This window comes from Pyrgilauda ruficollis, unplaced genomic scaffold (assembly GCF_017590135.1).
Source record: "Pyrgilauda ruficollis isolate IOZ18807 unplaced genomic scaffold, ASM1759013v1 scaffold8, whole genome shotgun sequence".
In the NCBI taxonomy this organism is placed as follows: domain Eukaryota; kingdom Metazoa; phylum Chordata; class Aves; order Passeriformes; family Passeridae; genus Pyrgilauda; species Pyrgilauda ruficollis.
This window is the reverse complement of record NW_024529932.1, coordinates 558,787-584,637: the sequence shown is the minus strand read 5'-3', so window position 1 is coordinate 584,637 and position 25,851 is coordinate 558,787. Positions and strand designations below refer to the sequence as shown.

The 25,851-nt window shown below is 41.6% G+C and overlaps 2 protein-coding genes across 5 annotated transcripts in view; one reads left to right on the top strand and one right to left on the bottom strand.

Moving 5' to 3' along the window:
• Positions 1 to 25,851, top strand: part of NBEA (neurobeachin) — a 448,146-nt gene that overhangs the window by 297,977 nt on the left and 124,318 nt on the right. For all 4 annotated transcript variants that reach the window (XM_041487283.1, XM_041487285.1, XM_041487282.1 and 1 more), the window contains one exon: positions 4,091 to 4,227. In XM_041487283.1, the coding sequence (XP_041343217.1) occupies positions 4,091 to 4,227 (137 nt within the window). The remainder of the gene's footprint in view (positions 1 to 4,090; positions 4,228 to 25,851) is intronic.
• On the bottom strand, positions 6,720 to 8,184 carry MAB21L1 (mab-21 like 1). Its single transcript, XM_041487286.1, has one exon. The coding sequence runs from the start codon at positions 8,014 to 8,016 to the stop codon at positions 6,937 to 6,939; it is 1,080 nt and encodes a 359-aa protein (XP_041343220.1). The 5' UTR covers positions 8,017 to 8,184; the 3' UTR covers positions 6,720 to 6,936.

Below are 25,851 nucleotides of genomic sequence, written 5' to 3'. Positions count from 1 at the left end.
TAACAAACTTTTAAACCTAATAGAACTTTTCACTTGATTTGATTTGCTTTACTTGAACTGGAAAAATACAAAAGCTAAGTTACAAGAACCGGGAATGAAGTCTCTGTTTAACAAAAATTACGCAGGGGAGCAGAAAATTACATTCTGCTTTTATTCACTGGGACCTTCTAATTTCACAATTATTTACTTTTGGAAAGAAAATATTATTTTAAAAGGTAGATGTGTGGTAGAGTTTATTTTAGAAATGTAAATCAGATGTGCTGACCACAGGGATCAGGCGAAAGGGAAAAATCACCATTTGAATAGATTGCTAGACCTGTGTGTCTGAAGTGATTTCTGGACTCGTTTTAAGGCCAGAACTTCTCTGGTAGGTTGCTTTCTGTTGCGGTCGCCCCGATAGCTTCGGAGAGGTGTGGAAGAGGCATTGAAACGAACCTTAAAGAGAGATGCTTTTGCTTACAGTCCCAAGAGCTGACAAGCACCCTAGACACGGGTCCCCTCCACAATCACCAGCTTGTTGGGCGAAGCGAGCAGCCACAGGTTGGCTTTTCCCCCGGAGCGGGAAGGGAATCGCCCTCGGTGCCGCCCGCGGTTCCTGCGCTGCGCGGGGAGCGCCCGGCAGCATCCCCGGGTGCCGCGGCTGCGGCTGCCTCTCCCCCGGACAGCACGGCCCTGGCCCCGGCCTTCTCCGGGGCCGCAGCCGCGCTGGAAATAAATATTTACATCCCCTGGAAAAGCGCAGCTCCCCACGGCCGAGGGGCCGGGCGGAGGCTGGAGCCGAAGCTCGTTATCCTTCCCGAATGCGAATGAGCCCGTCCCGCGGCTCTTGGCTCAGGTGTGCTCAGCTTTTGTTTCATTAGATTATCAATTGGGTTTGGGAAGGAGACCCAGAGCTTCCCGATAGCTCGGTGCCATATGGAAAATCTGCACTATTTTGATTATGCTCTATGTAAACATTTTAATATCGGATCCTTAAAATCCAGAGACTATCCCAAAGGGGATTAAAACATAATCCTCTCTCTCTATAGCTGTAGTGGATTAATTTCGTATTCTCTCAGTGGCTGGCTTGCTCCCTGAAGGCTACAACAAAAAGACTCAGTGCTCCTTAAACATGCTATGGAATTGCAAGTTGTAATTGGAGATTTCCAAAGGACAAGTGTAAAAATGAAACACTGCTAATACCGATTTTTTTTTTCATTTTGTGCTTTAAGAGAAAAAGTCTGTAAAGATATTTTTAAACTTAGTTTGAACATCCCCTTTCCTGAAATCCCATAATGTGACTGCTATTTATTTTGTTTTATTGTTTTTTTGGTTTTTTCCCTTTGTTTGTTTGTTTTTGGTGGGTTTTTTGTTTGTTGGTTTGGTTTTGGGGTTTTTTTTTTAAAGTTGATTTTTTTTTTTCCCCGCGGAAAAAAAAATATATATATATATAAGAAAACCTTTTCTCATCTGCAAAGTACGATAATGCTTATTCCTTGTCGCATTGTGATATCTCTGACATGTTTACCTTGCAACAAATCGAGGGTGTCATTTGAGTAGAATGCAGGGCAGATGCCAAGGTACCAGTCTGGGAGGGAGCTCGGAGCCCTTTCTCGGGAGGAGTAGAAAGCCAGAAATCCCCGATTTCCCCTGCCTTCAGGAACGGGCTAAGAAGTGACTGTTCCCTTTCCCTCCACGTTCACCCCTGCTTTTGCAGCTCTGCCCCCTGCTCCAGTCGCAAGGGCACATCACCCGCTAACCGGAGCGCACCATTGTCTTCGCCTGAATGGCAGATTATAGGGTTTGGCCTTTTGGCCATTAAATAGCGGTGGCTTTATTTTTATTTCAGCCACACAACACTAGGGAAAAAGAGGTAATTGGATTAAATTGATGTTCTTCCTTCTGGGATTCAGCAAAGCCCACAAACGCCTCCTTAAAGTGATAGAATATCGGGTCGTTTCCAGGACGCGTCTTTCGAAGGCGCTTTTCTCCCCGCACAAAGGCCCGGGAGCCCATCACCCTGCGCCGGGCCAAGTGTGCCCGAGAAGGGACAGAGGAGGGGTAGGGCGCTCTGCTTGAGAGGGCAAGTGCTTCTGCAGGGCAAGGAACCGCCGGCTGCCCAGACCCCCCTTCTGTAAACACAAAGAAAGGGGGCCTGGGGAATAGAAACCCAAATCCACTTGTAATCGTACAAGAGAATCGGGCGTAATTACTTGAGCAACCTAGATGAAGATTGATGAGGCTTTAAAGCGGCGTTTCGGATCGATCACCCTGCCCTTTGGAGCCTCCAGCCGGGCTTCCCCGGCTCGGATCGGCTCCTTTCCCACCGCCAAGGGAGGGAGAGAAGATGGAGGCGAGACTGGGAGAGCAGCAAGGCAAGCCCGGCGCATGTGATTCCGATCAGCTGACTGGGGTCAAGAGGCTACCTCGGTTTATTAGGAGATGGAAAACAATAAAATGAAAGAAAATAGAGTTTGTATCAATATTATCCCCTCCGCCACGCTGGGCTGCTGAAAGCTGTCACTGAAACTGCGTTTTAGCTTCCCCTTGTACGCACATCAATCCTTGCCTTCCTCTTTATTTATTTTGCAGCTTAAATGACAAAATATTGTGCAATAAGGGCTCAAATTGGGTGTTACAGTAAAGTAAAGCATTAACAACATGACAGTTAGATGCGCCGATACAGGAGTAATTTGGGCTAAGTGAGTAATTTCAAGTGCTGCTTGCAAGAGCTGGTAGTGCAGTATGCGGGCAGTGCTGGGGGAGGAGGAGAGGGCGCATCCGAAGCGCTGGTCCCGGTGCGAGCCGCAGCCCCGGGCTCGGCTCGACCGCGCCAGCGCCCGGACGGCGCGGCTGGAGGGGCGAGCGGCCGGGGACGGCAGCGGGAGGCTCACGACTCTCTGTCCTCTGAGTGGCAAGGGAGATTTTTTAGCTGCGTATGACAAGCAAACTGTTTAGTACCTCCTGAGATGGTCAGTTTGCCAGTTTCTAAAAGGTGCATCAGTCAGGTGATGTAGTCAGCTTCTCAATACTGGGGCTGTATTATTTGTGTGTCAGATGCTTGTTTGTACACGTATGTGGCTCTGTGTGTTTATGTATGTATATACAAATTATCCCACAGGCTTTCGTGGTTAAATATAGAAGAATAGTTCATACATAATATTTTCTTCGAAGCAAGTAAGCTTCCTAAACACGGCCGCTGTCAGCTTTAACAGAAGATAGCATTGATATTGAAGATAAGATGGTGAAAAAGCGATCCTCTTGTCTTTTGGATTAAAGAAGGGTTGTTTTGGTTTTTGTTTTCTTGAGTTAAAAATCTAACAATTTGTGTGGAGAAGGCTGCCTTTTACTATAGGTTTTCCCCATCTCATCTTTTCAATGCCCGTGAAAGCATCTTGTTAAGGAATATATTTGAGCGAAGTATGGTTACAGTAATTTTAAAAGGATAAGCGGCAGCGAGTTGAAACAAACATTATTTTGCCGTAAATGTATTTAATGATGCTAGCCTTTATGTGCATGGGGAATTGAAATAGGTGCCAAAAAAAAAAAAAAAAAAAAAAAAAAAAGGAAAAAAAAACCCCAAACAACAAAACCCCCTGACATTTGGCCTTACTTGTCCGAGTTCAGGTCTGGATCCAGACTTAAAAATTATGCCCCCAGGCCTCGCAGGGTCAGTGTGCCGGGCAGGGGCTGCGGGCTGCCCTGGCCTGAGCCCCCGGCCCGGCCCGGCCGCCGCGGGGACCCTGGCCTGCCAGATCGAAGCGGTGCGGAACGAGCCGCCGCTATCGCACATAAACAGTGATAGCGTTAACGAGGAGCAAAAGGGCATGAAAAGAGAGGGGACCTTCTTCTAAGAGGCAGCTATTTTTCACCCTAACCCCTCTGAGTTTCGCTGCTGTGATTTATCTCGCAACCCCGGAGCTCACAAACTCGCTTGTGCCCCGGCCGCAGAGTTCAAAGCGCTGGCCGCGGGCAGGAGGGGAACAAACACGGCGTTTACAAACTGGGTTTACGAGGGGGCTCGGCGGGCGCTAGCTCGGCGGAGGGAAGGGCCACCGGGGATGGGCCGGCCGGGCGCCTCCAACCTGACGCCGCTGCCCTTGCCTTGCAGGCCCCGTAGTCCTCAGCACGCCGGCACAGCTCATCGCCCCCGTGGTGGTGGCCAAGGGGACGCTCTCCATCACCACCACAGAGATCTACTTCGAGGTGGATGAGGATGACTCGGCCTTCAAGAAGATCGACCCCAAGGTGAGTGCGGCGGGCGGGCGGGAGCGGTCGCGGTCCCCCGTCCCGGCACACGTGCGCCGGGGCCGCCCCCTCGTTCCAAACTCCGCTCCTGTCTGCCGTCTTTCGCTGCATTTATTTCCTTTTTTTAAAAAAAAAAAAAAAAAAAAAAAAAAAAAAAAAAAAAAAAAAAAGCAATGTATTAATTATGTTAAATCCTCTATTACGGCAGCGTACGCGTTTTCCAGCAGCCTTTCGCGCGGTGCCTTTGTATGAACGTGGTCAGATTTAGTAGTTAAGCCAATTGCTCTGAAATCCCTGGAGGGAGCAGCAGTCCTAGCCCGCAGCCTTCCCGAGACACAGCGGAGGGTTTTACGCCTTCCGAGGTTATCGGAGAATCCCGTTATTTAAAAAACGTTAGTTTCCACGTAAGAAAATACGGCGCATTTTGTAAACACTTTGCAACTACTGAAATGAAAGTTAATGCTTGTTTTCTGGGGTTAAAAAAGAAAATGGGGGAGGGGAGAATAGATATGTACCGAAGACTTGGTTCCTGGGAAAGCTCTGTTTTTTTCTGAAGTCATTTACTACTACCAATTCCCCAGCGCCGCCCCACTTCCCCCTCCCTTCCGTGAAAACCTCCAGCCCAGCCGCAACAGAACAGGGAGGGGTGCGTGACTTGAGCGGAAACCTTTGCGTGGCTTTCTCCCCGCGGGAACGGCGCGGGGGATGCCACGCGGGGGAGGAGGGGGCAGACGGAAGGAACGTGTCTAACAGGGTGCTCCTCTCGTCTGCATGCCTTTTTATTCTTATCGCTCTTGCTTTATTTCTTTGCTATTGCTCTGGAAAATGTTGGAAGAGAGGAAATAGGAGAGGTACTTTTACAAAGACCTTGGGGTTTGGGGTTTTTTAATGCAGAAATATTATAAATAATGTCCCAGAAAACTCCTCGTCTGAATACGTTTGTAGTGAAGTAATTTCTCTTTGGCGAATAATTTGTCAAACTCGGGACTTTATTCGCAGTGCTGGGGTAACAATTTTCTGTCAGAATCTCTGGGTATAACAGTTTCGCTAAAGCGCACCCACTGGAAATAGTTGCTAGTGGGTGTCACACAGGAGATCGGCCTCTTTCAGCACTTGTTGACTGTTAGGACCCTAATCAAAATCCGCGTTTTTAATTTGCGTTTTGACTTAAAAGCCATTTTAAAGAAATGCATCCTGAGAGGGACCAGGCAGCGCGGTACACACGGGCGGCTTTGGATTGCGTGCAGTTTTGTAAGCACGCACATGTTATTCCCTCTGAATGCCCTGGGAGCAGAGGGGCTTGATTTCTGGGAGTGGAACTGGCAATCTTATCACATTCGTAACGGATTTGTAGGTCAGAAGTAATATTGTTGTTCACTTTATTGGTGCTGGCTCTCAACTATAAATTTTATTTTCTGCTTTATTAGTACCTGCACCAAATTGCTAGTTTTATCAGGATCACTGGTTACTCAAAACACTGATTCACAGATACGTTGTGTTTCCTCAGCTTTGCTCAAAAGCCAGCAGAAACACAACATCACCGTATAATAAACTCTTCAAAACAGACTTCTTTCCTGACGGCTGAAAAAGTGTAACTGTATTAATAAGTACGCTGGTGTCTGACAGTTGCTGATGGTGATCTGGAGCTAAATTCCAATATGTCTGTGCAACCAATACTTCCCTATTCTACAAAACTATTCAAAATGCAAAGTTAGGACTCTGGCCTTAAGTTTTCTGCTTTGCAGGATTTAAACAACTATCCACAGAAAGGCAAAATCCACAAAACATAGCTGCCTCTGGTTTTTCAAGTGGAAAACTTGATCCGATATTGAAACGCTTACCCATATGCATTTTACTTCATTTATTAGCTTGTAATTAAATAAATCAGCAACAGAAATTAAAATCTAAATCACAAAAAGTAATTATCCAGTGTATTTCAAGTGCATTTTCAAATATATAATTCCAATATTCAAGCGTTATTATATAAGCAGAATCCAAATTTCTTTTGAATATATTTAAATAACATTTCAAGTATATTTATGGAATGTTAGAAATAGAACAAGCAATATATATGAAACGAAAAATGTAAACTTGTTAAGTTCAGACACTTCAAAAGACAATTAACAAAAGTACCGTGATAAAATCTACCTTTTTAAATGGTATCTTCTTTTTAGCAGAAAATGTCCTTGAAGTATCCAAAATGGCAATTTAACTTCTGTTCACCAAATCACAAAACACCAACATCCACAATTTCAAAGACAATGTGAGATCACAATATTTGATACAAATTAAAAGGTACATTAGGGTTTGTTCAGGTGGCATATCCAAATAGCTTTTACTCACAGAAGGTTTACATAAAAATACCGGGTTTTGTTATAATCCGTTGGTACCGTTTTTAGGCAGAATGGTCACAATGAAATTACGGCCAATTTTCCTTTTCAGGTAGCACCCTTTTTTTTTTTTTTTCTTTTTTTTTTTTTTCTTTCTTTTTGTTTTTCCCTCACGGGGAATTGCAAAACTGTGACGAGGAGGAACGATGCTTGCTGTTCTCATTTGCTTTTCTTTGTGAAGAGCCTAAGATATATTCCTTTTTAAAAGAGAATATTATTTGCATTGACAAGTGGAAATATATGACTTTTCAAACAGGCATCTTAAACTTCATCGGGAAATTAGCAGATTTATCGGTCAGGCTGGTTTTATAGTTACCCTCTAAAGTTTCTCCAAACTTTTCGGGTTGGTAAGTATTTCCCTAGCCAGTCGCCACGTTTGTTTGGCCGCGTTTTCCAGGGCCGAGTGAGGTTTGCCCTGAAAGAGGTCTAAGTTGGGCAAGAAGTAGTGCGGGCACCTCCTGCACTGGAGGCACGAGATGAGCTGCAGTAAAATCCCGTTGAGCCGGTCCCCCAGGCACGACTCGTCCCAGTCCGATTCGCGGGGATGCTTTTCGCATTCGTAGGAAACCAGAGTCTTCATGTGATAATTATTCAGGGGCTGGCCCGGCAGCTCCAGGTGACGGTCCCGTAAGGTTTTGAGGATGGAGAGGCATTTCTTCCTGCAGCCGCCCATCTGCAGTCTGTTCTCAGCTTCCGCGAACTGCAGCACCCAGGCATCGCTCTCGGCCGAGCTCTGCTTGCCGGCCAGAGAGTGGCACTCCTTGGACAAGAGGTTGAAGCCTTCCGCCTTGACCTCCGCCACCCGGTTGGGTCCCGGCCAGGGGATGTGGGGAAGCGGCCAGTGTGCAGCACTCCGCGGCCAGATCCCCGTGCACTTGAACGCTGGAGTGATCTGCACGACGTACCGATCCCTGATCCTCAGCTTCACTTCGCTGGTGTCCGCCACCATCTTTACCACGTCTCTGTAACTGCACTTATCCACGGCTTGAGCCACCAGAGTCTGGAATCTGGACCGGATTTTGCGAGCGGAGAGGTAGCCAGACGCCGTGATGAACTCCACCCAGAGGGACATGCTCCTCTTGCGCCCGTCGCTTAACTTTAACACAGCGCAGCCCGGCAAGGAGCCGTCGTCCACGAAGTTGAAAACCCCCATTTGGTTCAGATACAGCACGACTTCAAACTCCGTGGGGGAGATGACTTCCAGCCCCTCGTAGCGATTGTCCATCTCGTTCAAGGAACTGATGAAGCGAGGTTCCTGCACCTCCACCTCCTTCAGCACGTCCGACACCACTTTGCAGACTTCTCGGATCGTTTTCGCGATTGCAGCTTTCCTGGCTTGGCATTTCTCATTGTAGTATTTATTCAAATGATACACCAGCTTGGCCTGGGCCGCGATCATGTTGGGGCAGAGATCCGGATTGTATACCGGAGTCTCGCAATAGGCTGTGGGATCCAATGCGGCTGCTATGGCTGGAGCCAACTTCAGAGGAGAAACAGGCTGCCGCACTCTGAAATGTAACAAATGTTTTTCAAAATGCGCCGGGGCTGCTGCTCCTCAGATGCTCTCTTCCTGCTTTTTTAGATCAGCCGTCTTGAAGTGTGTGTGGCGGGGGGGTGAAGGGAGGGGGGAGCGGGCGGGGGACTGGAGGGGGCGATATTTTTCCTTCCCCTTTTTTTAAAGGGTCCGTGAGTGAGAGGAAAGCATCGAGAGCAGCACCTTTCTCAGCAGCAAGAAAAAACAAAAGTTGCACTGAGACACAGCGAGGGTTCCAGTAGTCAAAATAATAAAACCTCTTCGTATTTATTTATGTTTTCCCGTAGTAATCACCGTGTGTATGCAGGGCGGTTAATCAGATGGTGGAAAAAAGTGCCGTGTGTGTATGTCAGAAGAAGCTGGCTGTTGGTTTGTATAAGAGCCCAGATGCACTCGTGTGGAAATTATAAAGGCAGGGCCAGGCAGGCGGGCGGCCAATCGCCACTGGGCTCGTCACTGCAGCCTCTTTCAGCTCAAACCCGGCTAATTAATCCCTCTCTAGGAGATAGATATGTATACACAGCCACACGCACACACACACGCACACGCAGGCACATATAGAAAGGTAGAAGGTTACCGGCTAGAAAGCCGCCCCGGTTCTCTGTACACTCGGAAATCAAGAGAAATCGCTCTCCTTTGGGTGTAACTTGAACAGTATTGACGTTTCGAGAGGACTTGGCAAAACTGTGCCGCTCCGTACTGAGTCCCTGCGTGCCTCCTCATGGCCGGGACGTGCATGCAGGTGTATTAATGGGCATCCATCAACTAGGGGGCTACAGACAGGGCTCGCTCCGGCAGGAGCACAGGCATAAATCCATTAACCCCCACTCGGCGTCACATCACACTGTCCTTTTCCTCCTGATAGTTGCCTGTAACTGCAAGCGAGAAGTAGGTTTGGATTTTTTTTTTTTTTTTCTCTCGTGAACCGGCCAGTGAACAAGGCAGCGGATTCACGGCAAATTTAGTGTTCTTTGGAATAAAATATTGCTCAGAAGTCCACGATTTGTATTGTTTTAAAGGATCTTCTGACGGGCTCTAATCGATTTTGAGGTTTAATGCATTTCGGCATTGTCTCTGCCTTGCTTTTTGTATTTGTACCTTGTGAAGGGAGAATCAATCGCTAAACATATCTGTCAGGTCTTTTTCACGTTCCTTCCAAAAATCAAGTAGCAGATACAGACGGTAAATCTCCTTTGTCAATTCTTAGCGTCGTTTTTATATTCGGTATTGCTCTCCGGTATGTTGTGAGGAGTGAATGTTCGGCTGCTTTTCGAGACGCACTATAAGTACCTATTAATTTCAAACCTGGAGGATTTATCGTACAGCGAGCTGTGCTAGCAAGCTGCGCTTAGTAAATGTGCACACGGGAGGCACGCTAGCGACTGCAAACATGCTGGCTTGCTTGTCTGACAGTTTGGGGTTTCGCCTGCGTGATGTGTAATTAGCAAATTTCGCCTTCGGTACTTTAAGTGTTGGTAATCGGGACATTTATTTGCAAATAAGCTGGAGTGGTAAGCTCTTCTGCTTCACAGCATTTACTGAGCTTCACTTTAAGAGAGCCCTAAATTATATCGATACATATATATACATACATATATATATATATATATATATATATACACATGGGGAAAAAAAACCCCAAAAAACAACCGCTTGGAATCTTTAAACTACTGACCGATTACCTTTTCCTAAAGTAACTTAGGATATCAGTCGCTGAGGAGAAGTCACACCACAAAGAACATTTCACGACATTTATTCAGCGTACGAATGCGACCAACTTTATTGCACATAGCGGAGAATTTGTGACTGTGCGCTTGGCTCCCTCGGTCTAGCGGTTATATGGGTGTTCCCGTGCCGCTCCCGAGGAGGAAGCCGACCGGAATCCTTTCCTGCTCAAGAGTTGCTGGGGCTGTCGCTGAAAAACTGCAGGTGATCGGTGGTCCCGAAGCAGCTTACCTCTTTTCGGCGGCAGCCCTTGGCCGCCGGGAGAAGGGCGACCACTTTCTGGCTGTTTGGGGCGGAGAGGAGGCAGTTTCCTCCCGGGCTTTCTCCCTCCTCCGCTTAGACACGCGTGCCTCCCCCCGGCCGCGGTGAGTCCGGCGGCGGCAGCGGCACAGAGCGCCCGGTCCCGGTGCCTCCGGAGCGGCCGCCGAGCAGCGCTGCGCCGTCCCTACGCCGGGCCCGGGGCTGCCGCCTCCCTCCCTCTCTCCTCCCTCGCGGGGCGGTGGCGTGCGCGGCCGCGGCGCTGCGAGCTCCGGGGGCCGGCCGCCCCAGCCTTCCCGGAGCAGGCGCTTCCAGGGGCTCGAGCTGGCTCTGAGGGCATGGGCCGGCGCCTCACCGCCGCTCCTACCGGCGGCTGCCTCCGGCTGCGCGGGCAACCTGCTCGGCGGCGGGGCCGCAGGTCGGCCCTCTTCCCTTTTCCCCCTTCCGCAGCGACCGGCGCACGCAGAGCCGGCTCGGCGGCACCGCCACCGGCCCCGGCGGCGGGCGGGGAGGGGGAGGCACCTCTCCGGCCCGGCACATCCCGCCCCACTGCCCCAGGATGGGGCCCGGCGCGACCCAGCCCGCCCCTCGGGCCCGGGGGCGATGCCGGGCTCACCGTGCCCTCAGACCCGGCGCGGCGTTGGCCGCAGCAGGGCACGGCTGGGCTGTGCACGGGAAGGAAAAGCGGACAAGCTGGGACCAACTCCGGCGGGCGGGTCCCGGGGACCGACTGGTGCGGGGCAAGGCCCGCGGCGGCCCCAGTCCGGCCCTGGCTCCCGCCCGGGCGGCGGCCGCTGCTCCCGGAGACGCCGGCTCGACAAGGCCGGCGCTGCCGTGTCGGGGGCGGCTTCTTTGGGATGGAAATGTCAAAGAGCCCCTTTCCCACAGGGTCACGGACCAGCGCCGGGTAAATCCGAAAGTTACAGCGGGCGGACAAAAGGTTGTCCCTTTCTCCCTTTCCGCCGAGGGAGCAGCCCTTTCCTGCGGTGGGGGCACCGCACCCCTCAGCTTCCCGGAGATGCAGGAGCCTCAGAGCTGCACGTTAGCGATGGGGATGTTCCGGGCCAGGTCGTGCTTCTTTTGCCCCCTGGGTTTTAGCTTGGCAATTCCAGTTGCCATAGGTAAAAGTGGAAAGGTCGTACCTTTTAGCTGTCAGAAGTCATAACATTCATGACGTGGCAAAATTAATTTAAACAAAAATTACTTCTTAGATATTAAATCAGAGTTTTCAATATGTAGTGCTAATTTTAAGCTATGACACCAAGTAATGCAAGGTTATATGTATTTATTGTATCTCGGTGGCTATGAGAAATATTTGATGTAGGCTTGATTAGGTGATGTTTAACACTGAAGGTGGCTATTGACTCCACTCCATCATTTAATTTCACATACCAAACATTTAATAGTTTAAAAATGTGTATATTTAGGCATCACGGACACCACTGAAATGTGACTGTTGAAGTGACCCCGTCGTTTTCTATTACAAGAAGTCCGTTTGGTTTAGGTGTCGAAAATTATTATCTATATGACTGTATATGATATAAAAATATAGATATTCTGACCTCTTACTTCAGTTAATTTTTCTCTGTAGTTAGTAATGGGTCCATGGTAAACTACAAAAGGAACACCTTTTCAGCAATTAATTTTATTTCTACTGGGTTTACTGAGTATTAAGTTGTTTAGGAAAATCGGAATTAAAGTCACCTCATTAAAATGATGATTGATCATTTGTCATGATAATAGTACCATATGATATTGGTGACTTTTACCAAATTGCTGTTTTCCAGATATTTCCCCTAATTAGGGGGTACTATAACAGTATTTCTTCAACTCTGCTTATTATATAAAATCTTTCAGACTACGTTGCCTTGTCATATAGTGCTCATGTTAGCCAAAAAGCCAAATGCTGTTGAAAATCTTTGTATTCGCCCACGTTCCCAAATTGCAATTTGGGGAGGGATGGAGGGGGTGGGGCAGGGGGAAGAGAAAAAAAAAGAAAAAAAAGTTGCCATACATATAAATTTAACCAATAATTTCTTTTTCATATGGTGAAAAGTGTGAGTTAAAAGGTACTTGCAAATGCATATCTACACAAAGGGCTTGCATGGATATCGCTTTATATTTCTTATTATATAGTGATAGTTCTTCCACACACCACTGCTCATGAATTTTAAAGTTTTATTTTTTAATATCTGCCAATTGCACTAGGGAGGTAGGAAGAAAAAAAATGAAGCTGAGTTGATTAAATTATTTATCCCTACTGCTGAAGTAAGTTTGAAGGCTCATTGAATGTATCTGATTTCTTAGCTCCTCTTTCTCCCCTTCCCCCCTCAATTCTTCCTGGTTATTTCATCCATATCATCCTGCCAGCAACAATAAATTCACTTTTTTTTTTTTTTTAAGTAAGAAAACTAAAGACAGATATTTGTGCTGGGTTTGCTATATGTGTCACATTTTATAAAATAGACAGCATCTTTTTTTGTGTGTGATAAAAGTTGACGGTACCTTCAATTTTCTGTATTCTTATTTTGTAGTTTACTTTTTGCCTCTGCTTTCAAATTTAGGAACAAATGAAAAGTTCAGATGTAAGTTACTCTAATGTTTGCAATATTTCAATTTTAATAAATTTATACACTTCATTGGTAAGACTTGTTGGTATCAAGTTCTGCATATTTTGATACACAAGCATTTTTCCTCTGTTGTGAACAGTTCTCTGCAAATTTTTAAAATTTTTTTTTAGAGATTATGACATAGTCCCTTTTATAGTACACAATTAGCATTCAATAGTGTTAAACTTAATGTGTATGTATTTGCTTTCTATTAAAAATTAAAGAAAAACATGAAAAGAGTTTGCATTACTGTTGGATGTGGTCATCCTAGGTCATACAGATGAACTGTTAAAGCTTTAAATTCCTCTAATCTGCAGTCTGTTAAGGGAAAAAAAAACAGTAATTGATTTGTTTTCTCTAAAATGTTGTGTCTCAAAAGTAAACACGGAGCTTGCTCAACTGTGATTTTGGCTAGAACTGAAGAAACAAGTAAGCAGGAAAAAAATGCATTGAATTATTCATTTGGTTCACTTATCCGTCAGCTTCTCCAAATTCAGACATTCCTTATAGTACAGTATTTTATTTAAGTAGTCCAACATTGGGTTTGTTTTGGTTTTTTTTTTTAAAGATCTCTAGCTTGGAGAATGTTCTTTTTTTGCTGAACTGCTAGAGGAGTGAGGAATCAGTGGGGATTAGCGCCTTTTAATCTACTGCATCTGTAGTGGGCCATCCAACACTGCAGAACTCTCATTTACTTCCTATTGCTGTATATGATTAAGTGGCTGAAAATATTGAACGTTGCCCTTGAAGATAAAGCTGTATGTGTTGGATGAGCAGCTTCTGAAGACTTCATGTCTAAACTAATCTTTCCCCTCAGTAACTTTAGCTCTGGAATACGAGAGAAGACTAAAGTGTTAGAAAATGTAAGTTGAAATTGAAGTATGGAAGCATTTGAAATGCGTCATTATATAAATTATGGCATCACATAATATGCTATGTCTTAGGAGTAACTCAGCATCTTATTAGCCCAGTCAAATGGGAGGGTGGTATGTCTTGAACATACATAGTTTTGTGGCTGGTGCTTTTCTGTAAGCTGGTTTCATACTGACTAGCAAACTAAACTACATCATCCCATCAGTAGCTGCGAAGATACCGAAATTAGCAGAAGACATTGCTTAACACATTTGAACATCGGCCAATAGGAATTATGAGTAAGCACCATTTTTTTGTATACGTTTGGTCATATTACGTGTTTATTGCTAATTTTCATGTTACCAGTATTTTGGGCATCTTATGTCCCTCCAACTCAAAATGAAACTTTGCCCTCTCTCTTTTATGATTACATAAGTATGGTAAATTACCTGTGTAACTCATTTAATCTTGATTTAGCTGTGAAAGGACATACCTAACATATTTCAATGCAGACTTCTAGTTTTAATGTAGTGTATAGCTCTGCTCTTCAATATTTTCTTTCCAAATAACAGTGAAGGAAGGAGTTGAGTGAGTTGGTTGTAAGTGATTAATACGTTTCATTGAACCTTATGAAGGCCCTGATCCTGCAAATAACTGCTCATGCCCTTCTCTGTGAGCCTAAAAGCACCCGTGACATCATGGATAGGATCAGGGCCAAAACACTTGGAGGTTAACATTTGAAGAGGATGAGATACAGTGAGCCTCTAAAATATCTAATGTATCAAAGCATGTGTTGGTGAGGAAATATATTTTTGGCTCAAACATCTACACTTCTGTCAAGCAGCACTTCCCTATTAATTTCATTGTGCTTTAGCCATAGTGTTAAAATATCTTGAGAAAGGACATTGCTGTTTTGGCCATATTTTAGCAACATGCTCTCACAAAAATGCACCCCCCTCCCCCCCCAACCCCCATATATACACTCTAAAACCCTTCTGAGGAGAGTGAGGTTATTCAGAGAAACAGATGAAAGATTATGCTTTCAGAATTTCCATTTTTTTCGTCTTCTTTCACATATTCAGGAATTTTTATAAACTCCCTAAAGCTACAGAGTATTTTAGCACTCTTAAATAAAAGCAACCTATTCACTAAGAATAGTTATTGTTCCTAAAAATATCCTAACTATAACTGTAATAGAAACATGTCAACCAACTTATTATTTAAGGAAGAAGAGGTGAGATCTTCTCGGGAAAAATATGATACTTAGATCTTTTGGCCTGTAAAACATTTTCCCACCACCACCCTGAACTTTTATTTTTTTTACTGGTGGAACATTGTCATTGTAGAACACAATATTTTATCTAGGGGAAATTTGAGCCTCCTATTAAGGGCAGCAAATCACTTCAGTTGCCTTCTTACTTGAATTTGAAAATTTAACCTACATCACCTATTGTCCTTCCTACATTTCGCTGCCAGCTTTTACGCCAGCTCTAGGAGAGAATATAAAGAAGTAGATACTTTGTGGCATAGTGCTGATGTCCCTGAAATGAGAAAGGCTATAGAAATAACATGTAGTCTTGTAGTTTCATAAATATCCAATCAAACTGTTGAAAGAGAAATATTAGCTTGTGGAAATATCTGTTTATCTGAAAGGAATATTGCTATCAATTTTTCTTGATAGTTGAAATAGATTTTGCCTTTTAGAAAGTTATCATTCATAATATATTAGTGCCATTGAAAAGAAGATAAAAATTTACAGTGTAGCTGTTAGGGTAGTGACAGTGTTGTCTCTTAAGACTCCTTAGTTTTAGATGAGGCAAAGGAGATGTCTTTATGCCTTCATATTTATGAATCTTATTTATTTATTGTTTTAGTTGATACAAAATAATTATTTTGTAAAATTATGGGAAAATTTCAGGGAAAAAATTGTGGGGTTTTACTTTTTTTTTAAGGTCAATACCGATTTTAATGGGGTTATGCAGTGTGTACAGGCCTACTGAGGGAGCAGTTACTGTGATCAACATGGTTCTATCTTATTTTCAGTAAATATTTTACCAATTCTAATTCTTGTTTTCTTCTGCAAATTATTTCCAGGAATAAACGGGGTTCAATTTTCACTTAATTTTTTAAAAAATGACCTTATCAAAGGAACAATTAATAAGTGCAGAATTCTTACCAGACCTCTGAAACACAGACGTGTATATGGCATATGCTCGGCTGTGCCATAATGCTTGCCATTTTCACCTACACTTCACGACATTGCTTCTTTAAATAAGTAAAAAATGACAGCAAGTATGTTGGACAACAGTTTTCTCATTATATTCTGTGAGTACATTCATTATGTATTATTAGTCCTTAATTGTAAAGATGAAATAATATAACCATTTATCTTTGCAAGCCCATTATTTATAATCTGTACATTAGAAAACTGCAAGCATCTACATGAATGTTTTATTCTGTATGTATATTCAGATTTTTGACATAGGGGATGAGAAGAAACTTTTTAGGCTAAGTCTATGGCTAACCTAATCCACCCTTTGTAAGCAAACCGTATCTCAACATGGTAAAAAAAGTCCTTTCTATCCCCACCCCCCAAAATTCAGTTCTTCATTTGTTTTGTTCACCACGCTGCATTAACACAGTTTTCCCTTGTGTGCATCTGCCAGTGTACAATTTAGCCACGGGCATCTGTAGACCTTGTGGTGATCAGTATTGCAGGCAAAAGCCATATGTGTTTAAATAAAAAAAAAATCTCTTTATTTCATTTGCTGTTTTAACTGGATGGATAACTTCTGTGCCTCAAGACAGAGGAAGAGAAAATACAGAAATAATTAATTGCCTCTATTCTTGAGGCAGTTTCATTTTCCCTCTCCAATATGGAATGCTTGTCAGCTTCCCTGATAAATGACTGCATGTATTTGCATAGATTTTACATTAACACAAAAATTAGTTTTATTTGTGAAAAACTATTTTACATAATAATGCAAAATCTAGCATTATGGATTATATTTCCCAACTTGAGAGATTGTGGAGAAATGAGGTTTTTTTTTGTGTGTGTTTGCTTTTTAAATTTTATTTGGTTTGTGTTAGTTGGTTGTTTCGCTGGGGTTTTTTTGTTTGTTTGTTTCATGTCAAGGTATATTAATTTTTGGTTTTGTATTTTTGTAAAAACAGCCAAGTCAGGATCTCTTAATGTTTATAAACCATTTATTCAACCTTTCATAGATTGAATTATTGATGGTGGTATGAAAAAACTTTTTTCATACACTTCTAACCCATTTCATTTATTAAATACACACTAAAATATGAATACATTTGCAAAATTGTGTGGAACTGTTCTGAAAAACAATATTTAATCAAATGTAGCTATTAAATACACTATGAGAATATACTTTAAGTTTCTAAAGCTGCTATTAAAATAGTGCTCCATCAGGTATTCTTTCAGAGCATTAATATACTGCATTAGCAGTGTAGGACTATTATTTCCCCTATATCTAATAACCTGTCTGTTTTAAGCAATTAGGCACTCCTAACTTGGAGTGACAGTATTATACCTGTAGTTAAAAACTGTGTTTTATTCACTATTTGTCATGTCCATTAATAAAATCTACAAATCAATCAGTCTGAAATATCTCTGAAGGAAAATATACTGCCCTAATTTTATGCCAATTGTAGTTATTTTCAAGTGACGTGAATTGGATATTTGGTCACAGAATATACCTGGTATCTTGCTGTCTAAAGGCAACAGCTAATTGTATATCAGCCAGTTCTCCATGATGAAAAAAATACAGATGCATTCACTGCTGTTATTTCATGCTCTATAATAATAAGAAAATATTGCTCCTTATGAAACACGCTATACTTGATGGCAACTTAAGGCAAAAGAGTGCCTTTGCCACTTCTTAAATCTGGGACACCCTAGGTGCCAGCTGTCACTGCTCAGCTAATGATGACAAATGCCCCTCTCTATGCAGATTGCAGAGCTTGCAGGCTGCTATGAAAGGCAGTCAGATTACCTTTCTTCAGATAGTAACTTAACCTTTTAAACTCAAGTGTCAGAATGAAATTATTAGCTGGGATGGTTTCAATATCTGTTTCTTTATAAAGGGGAAAAAATGATAAGAAGGCAGTGACTTCAAATAATACCATAGCACTCATATTCACAAATAGTTTTTGCTTCTCTGATCTTTTAAAAATAGGAAATTGCTGCCACTGTGCCTGTGAGCACTCTATGGATTTTGCTGGCGTTGAATGCATGAATGCTGGAGCTGACCTCTCGGTTGCACTACACAGAAATGGGGCCAAGTGGGACAAATTCTGTCCTTGCTTACACCCACACAGTGTTACTGATGCACAGATCTGACAGATCACAGGTTAATGGATGCTATTTGTAATAGACCTTAATTGATCTTAGGAACTGTGGATATACTCAGCTCTCTCTGTGGCAGTTCATGTTACCACTCTAAGTCTATGGACTTCAGCTAGATTCCACTCTGTAAAAATAACTGGGTATCTATTTTGTGGGTGTGAGTGGTTTCACAGAACTCGGTGTCACACAACAATTAATATTGCTAATTTAAAGACACTCTACAGTCAGAAGTTTGGAGTTGCTTCCTGGGTTGTCTTGAAAGTAGCTAACAGATGTGGAGATGTTACATAGTTCTTTAACAGCAAGTCAGAAACGTAACACAGTACAAGCACTGAATATGCCACCCAAAGGTACAGGGTATTTTTTGAGTGTGTGCACATACGTCTGTCCAAGTTTTTCTGTGAGTCTATTTCCATGTGTTTATACACTTGAATGCAAAAGTAAATAGGCATAGGCACATTCATATCAGTATTTGTACACATCCACTGTCCTACACATGTAACATCCAAACAATGTATATTTCCATGTTTATATTAAAATGCTGACATATATGAGCATGTTTAACTAGAATATTATATTTGTCACTAAATCCGTCTGTGCAGTGAATTGCGTATGAATGTCAGTTTCCCTTTGAGCTAGAGCCTATTTTTATTGCAGTAAATAAGTACTTACACCAGTATTTTCAGGAGCACATCTCCACAGCAGTGGGCAATAATAGAACACTACACAAAAGGTGTGGAAAGACTTTTAATGAGATGACCAGGAACATTATGCTATATGGATTGAAAGACAATAGGAGGAATGTCCCAGACAAAAAAACTTACTATGATTTGAGGAAAGTATGGGAGGAAGAAAAAAATGTACAAGTTTACAGAGAAAGTTGAGATCAATGTTACAATAATTGCAATGTGTTTAATTTGGTGGTAGTCATCAAAGGAAAAGTAATCTGATTAATGAACATAATATTAATATTATTTTATCCAGAAAATAATGGATTTGATTGTTGATATGGGTGTTCTCTAAGACCTTTAGTCAGCACTTACCTCTTTTGGTAATATGATGTGTGAAAGGAGATGGTGGTTAATATTATATTAGAAATGTTTCATCTTGAAGTTTGGGGACAAGTGTTTGTTTTTGTTTAAGTATGTTAAATTTAACGTCTTGTTTTGTTGCACTGTGTTTCTTTTCTGTAAGTCATTATGTTCAAAGTATTTAAAACTATACATTTTATTATTTTTTAGCAAGTGTAGCACAATCTGGGAAATGAAAAAGAAAAGATCTAGTGATTCATCCTCAGCTTTCTCAGCTTGTTGGTTGAATAGGCATCAAATGAAGTCCAATGCCTATACAAAAGAAATGTTCCTTGTTTGGATTTGCCCCATCTGTGTCATCTGGTGGCTTATGCAATAGGAGGTGTTATCACATGAATCCAAATGCACAAGCCAGTTGTTTTATGGACTCTTTCTGTGCTTGGAGGAGTTTATAAGTTGCCCACTCTATTGTGTGTCACTCCCAGATGACACGTGTGCATTCTGCTGAGCATATTTTGGGGGTAATTATAACTAATGAAGCCTGGTACACAGCTTGTTCACAGAGTGATTTATTCTGCTCCTGTCTGATTCCTGAGAGTTCTGTAAAATGGTTATATTGTGCCCTCCACTGTGGACATGTATGGGAGCATGTGGTATTGAGTCCATCGGAGAAAATTTGCTATTCAGTGTACCACAGACTAATTACAAAGATATTGGCCAGCTACATCTGTTTAAAAATATAGTCAGATTGAAATTAAAAATGGGATCTGTAACATTAGGGATATTGGCTTTTTAATGGCTCCTGTTTAGTAATTTACTCTTTCCAGACTTTCAGTAACCCACTTAGATGTACTGCTGTTAAATGGCTCAGAGTTTTTCTAAACCCCATAAGTTAAGGTTGGCTTCCCTTCATACCTTTTAGCAAAGCAGATTTTATTATGCAATCTGAGTTTTGATAGGTGGTGTTATTTTGTGGAAATATGGATTTAAAAGTTGGAAGAAAATACCTTGTAGCTTTGCAGGTTTCATAAAACAACATCAACAAAAATTCATTACTGAAGCCTGGGTGTCAACCTTTATTTAACCTTAGATCTATCATTCTCACCCTAATTTATCTTGACTTACCAGGCTCTCAGGCAGGTAAATCCACTGATATTAGTGGGACTCATCTACTCTACAAGAAGTAGATACATTGTTTTTTGGCCAGGATGATTCTAAAAATCTTTTTTCCAATATGCTAACATGCCTCTGAAATCACAGAGTAATGGTGTGCACAGAATCTTCAGGGTTTGTCACTTCATCTACCTGATTCACAGCTATCCAAGGAGGTTGGATGTTTTTATAAGTATCTTAGCATCAGTGTTCAGTAATAATAGTCTTTAGTTATATTTGTCTTCACTTATATCAGTTTCTTCCATTTTCAGCCCTAACTTTGTATCCAGATTTGAAAGACTTTTGCATTTTTTTTTCAGTACTTCAACAAAATTTTCCTTTCCTTTCCTTTCCTTTCCTTTCCTTTCCTTTCCTTTCCTTTCCTTTCCTTTCCTTTCCTTTCCTTTTCCTTTTCCTTTTCCTTTCCTTTTCCTTTCAAAAATGGGAGATGTTAAAAGTTGTAATACTGCTTGTAGGAATGGGAGAAGGGATAAATACTTATTTTGGTATGCGTTTAATAAAAAACATTTTGTTAGGTGGGAAAACAACTGACTAGAAAATACAGTTCACATCCTTCTTACTTACTTACATACTGGCTGCATGAGTAGAAAAAATACTGTTATTGAGAATGAATTATTGTTTTAATCTGTTTTGTGAAAACAACCTGGGGTGCCTCAAGACAAAATTAGCAGCACTGGGGCTGAGAAGTTCTTCTCTAGTTCTGAGGAGCGAATAGTGTAAGATAACACACCTTAGCTATCATGTTAGGTAAGAGGATGTGGTCACTGGCAGATCTGAGGTTTACCTGTGCTGTAACTTGTCCCAGTAGTGAAGTTTATAGTATTGGTAGCAGTTTCCAAAATCAGTAGGATTTTGAATCACTGGTAAAGGAACCAAAATGGTTCCTTAAAACCTAATTTTAATCTTGATAGCCATGAAGATAAAAGTGTCCAAAGGTCTGATGATGGTTTCTTTTTTTTTTTTTGTTTCTAAATTTGTGTGGATTGCAGTGTTATGTACCCACGATAATAACCATCAGAAGGTAAAAGTGCTGTATGATGAGTGTGACTACCTGTATATAATATATGTGTTGAAACACACAATTTGGAAGCTGGCTGGTTTGCTGAGAACAAATGTATCATAAAGCAGCAGTTACGTTTAATTTGTTTTAAATAAGCAGAATTTGGTTTTGGTCTTCGTGCTTTGTTCTGAACTTCCTCCATATACAAAAGTTCTGAGAACGATTGTAACATGCTGATGTTTTGTTATAGTGATATAAAATCTGACCTGGGTTTGGCTTCTCTGATGATACAATTATGATAGATTTTGATTTTTGGGATGAGGCACATAAAGTCTGGTTACCATGCCAGCTATTGCAAGAGGCCTGCTAAATTGTCATCACGTACTTATAAATAAAATCCTTAGATAGGATACGTGTCACAGATGAAAACAAGAATTTTGTGTGTTTTGTAAGGCTTTTTAAGGTTTTTCATGTATTCTTTTTTAGAGGACTGTGACAAAGTACAATGACTGGTATATTAGAAAAACCATGCCTAAAAATTAGCAGTTTTTTCCCTTGGAGAAAGATTGTCACAAATTTAAAGACTAGTTAACTGGAATTATGGGTTTGTGCTATTTAAATATTGCAGTTTTTGAGTGTGGTGTCGCTGCTGAGTAATCTACTCATGTTCAGTCAGAGTACACCTGTTCTATATAATTTTAATCATTTAATAAAATATTTAAGACTTATGATTCAAATCAAGCACTAACTAAAACAATGACACTAATTACATCAGATGTAGTTGGGTCACTGAATCTTACATGTCAGTCATTCTTTTGCACTGACCAAACTTTCAATGCAGGAGCTCATGTCTTAGTTGGTCTCAGAAAGTGTTTGTTTCAGAGCAGAGTGTGGCCTTGCAAAAACTGGGAATTGCAGCTGTAGTTTCATTCTCTGTACTATCTTGCTTTCTTCTGCAAGCAACATTCATTTTATTTCCATTTTTTCTGGTACTTTACATAAATTTTGTGACAGAAATTACTGTTTAAGTCATCTTGATTCTAGAAACTTCTTCATGCTATCCCATACTATGGCTAGTGAATGATATGCTTATGAGGTATGGGTAGATGAAAATAGTTTTTCATATGAGTATTTAGGAAGTAGTAGTAAAGTAGTACTCATTTGTGCCTGCAGTAATAACTGGCAAAAATTAGAAACAAGAAGGTGAGATGCTTTTTTGGGCTTTAAATTGTTTATCTCACCAATGTTAGCAGCAGACTTTTTCCTGGTAAGCCATGGCCTTCCACTTTCCCTGGTAGTCTCCCAGATTTGTGGGGTCTGGCTGCCTAGTTGGACTGTCTGTTTTCTAGAAATTCTGAAAAATTGCTGAGAAAAGAATGTTTGCCATATTCCCTATGTGCTGATCAGTCACACAGTGGATATGCTGGACTGTTTGAGTTTACTAAATGGATAAGGAATTTGAACTCCAACCTAACACTGACCCTGTGGTACTGTATATGTTGTTCAGTCAAAATTACAGTGATTCCATTAAACCCTCAACTTTTATACTAGTTTAGTGAAGTTTATACAACTCTGTGGAATAGAAGCAATAAATCACAAACAAGAAGAAAAGCAAATAAAATCTATGCTTTGGTTAGGAGAAAAAAGTCAGTGAGCTGAAGATCAGGGCAAAGAGATTGAAGAATGAATTTGAAATGAAAGACATGAAAATTTTTCAGACAAAATTAATGTAAAATTTTCTAGTAAAATTTGTTTCATTGAAGGGTCTGGACTAAAAAACCAATATAAAACTCCAAAGGGGGGAATCAGGACAGAGGACAAATTAGGGAGCAAGAAGTAGTTCTTTGCTTAGAGAAATTTGAAATAAAGTAGAAACTGTAGGGCTTTCTTCACATAAATACCATGCTAAGCAGAAATCCCAGCTTTAAAGAGTATCTACCAGTACACCTAATCACAGTTGGTCCATGTGATAACTCTGATGCGAATATGCTGTAAAATGTCAACATGCTCCAGAATTACCCTTGGCACTGCTTTGACTGAGCCAGCCTCAATGTTGTTGCTGCTTTTGTGGGCAGAAGTCATTGCTTTGTGAAAGCAAATAAGGTAGTTTTCCAAGAGCTGCTCTCCAGAACCCCAGACAGTGACAGCAGTCTCTTCATCATCCTTCACTGACCTAAAGGTTAACCTGTCCAGAGGCTTGTGAAGTCTATAGAGTAAAATAAAGCTGTTTTTGTGTGGGAAACAATATATCTGAGAAGAGGGGGACAACAGAGAATCCAGAAGTTTTGAGGGAACACATGTAATGAAGTTCATGGCAAACTTTTAGAAGTGTATACAATTATATTGACATGTTGGCTGGTTTTTCTTTACCTTCTAAATCAAGTCCTAATGAGAAAGACTGAACAAGATCTTTGTATATGCACAAACTGCTGAACTTGCTTCTTTTGCATGGTGCTGTACGTTCATAAATAACTATTACTAAACATGAAACTTGTGAGGGCTGCAATCACAGGCCTATGTTATTTGTCACTGGTCTTGTTTAATATTTATAGAGTGACACACGTTTCAATGTTGCCTTAGAGAAATAAAAATTATGCTATTCTGGCCTCATTTTACTGTCTAATTTTGGGAAATGCAAGAAATTGTGAAAGTAAATAGAAAGGAGACATAGTGGAAAAGGTAAAAAAATCCTAATAAATAGAGATGACTACTTCATCATGTAGGAGGCTGGTATATCTGGTTTTTTTACAAGTCAGTATAAAATGGCATTTCTAAACAGACATTTCTACATCTAAATGATGTAGGGAAGAAGTTCTGTTTAGGGGTTAGGACTGGGAGAAGCACCAGCTGAAAGACAAATGTAGAAGGTGTGAGAATCAGATTTACCTCTGATGTTCCTTCTGAGGCTGCTGAGAATTTAATCAGAGGTGTTTGAACAAGATGCAGTGGTGAGTACAGGAGGGAATATTTCACTTTCCCTGTTCCCAGGTAGAGGAGTTGAGGACCAAAGGGTAGGCAAGCAGCAAAGTAACTGAATCAAACACAAATGGTGTCAAGGTTTCCCAGGAATACACAGTCCAGTACATGGACACAATACATTCAACTGAAAAATTTACATGTATATAAGAACATAGGCTAAATCTCCAGCGCAAGAAAACCCAATAAAAAGTCTTGGTAATCAAGGGCAGGAAGATGATGGCATTGGTGTAACATGATAGCATGTTATTTTTTTCGACATGGCTGCAGTGATGCATCATGTCACCTTGTTGCAATATCAAGCCTGTAATGGTGCTTTCCCACTGCTTTTGATGCACACAGTGCTACCGTGGGTCTTCAGCTTTGAGAGGTGGAGCACTAATGTATCTGAGTCTTCCTTTTGTCCTTTTCTGGACTCATTTGTAGAAATTGCCATTTCAGCCAACGACTACCCTTCTAGTGTGGTGTTTCATTGATACTTGGTGGCATAGCAGAAAATTTGTTCATATTTTTCCAAGTGTTCAGTGAAAGATTGATTCATCTTGTTCGTCCTACAGACTGCAAAACTGTTCAGAGCTCTTCATAAATGCTAGTCTGATAGTCTACCTAGAATTCCTCAATGCAGAAGCACAGAATCAATTATTTATACTTCTTGTTTAAGGGAAGTATTCTTAAGAATTAATTTTCTCCCTTCAACAACAAGAGGTATAAGCTTTGAGTAGACGGTCTAAATATCCAATTACAATAACCACACATAAGTCCCCAGAAAGGCTGAAGTATAAAATTTCTGTATGAAATACAACTGGAATTTAAAGGGGGTGAAATTGTGGCATAAAAACAGACTGATTTTATGATTATTTTGACCTTAATAATAAAATCTGACTAGTTTTATTGGTTGTGTGTGAGCTTAAGCAAAATAATACTTTGCATTCAGGAAGTGGTCAGTTCTGTGCAAGCACTATTTGTTGTTTCAGGTTTTCTGCTTAGCTGGCTCATAATAAAAGTATGCAAAGTCTGGCGGGGGTCTTTGGTTTTGGTTTTTTGGTTTTTTTTTACTATATGACTGAAGCAAATAAGATGCAGTGCCTGTAATTCCAGTTATTAAACCTGTTCCTTTATTAATGGTAATCATTAGGTTGTTGTTAATCTGGCTAAAAGGACACACACACAAGAATGGTTTTGTGGTAAGAAAGCGCCTTTGTCTCAAATAAGGGACACTGGTTGTAGTGCTCTGCACAGTACATCTCCCAGAAGCTCATAGGATCTGTTTACCTGGTTGAAATTCAAATTGTTTTATTATGGTGTCAATTCTTTGGTTTTGGCAGCACTTCTAAAGTGTCTATACACAAAAGGACTACCACAGTGAATGAATGCTAGTGTTGACACCACCTAACAAGCAGGGATTATGTGTTTACAGAAGAAGTAATATGATAGGTCAAGTATAAGAGGCACTTCTCAAGAGCACTTCACCACATAATGAGTGACTGACTAGAAAGTGCGGAGCTGCCACTCTTTGGCTTCGTTTCGGTGTTGATGCCTGCCTCTCTCCTCCAAAGCCCTCTTGATCATGTTCAGCTGCTCTGTTCTCATGTGGTGAATAATAGTAGAGTAAAGCTGCTTTTCTGTCTCATTTTTCTTGCTAATTTACACATTCAAGCCATTTTTTTGTTTGCTATCCTTATTTGCTATTCCCTTTTGTCAAGGCAC

What these genes read in the sequence shown, in the direction of transcription:
- MAB21L1 (XM_041487286.1), bottom strand. Translation starts at nt 8,016, where the DNA reads ATGATCGCGGCCCAGGCCAAGCTGGTGTATCATTTGAATAAATACTAC.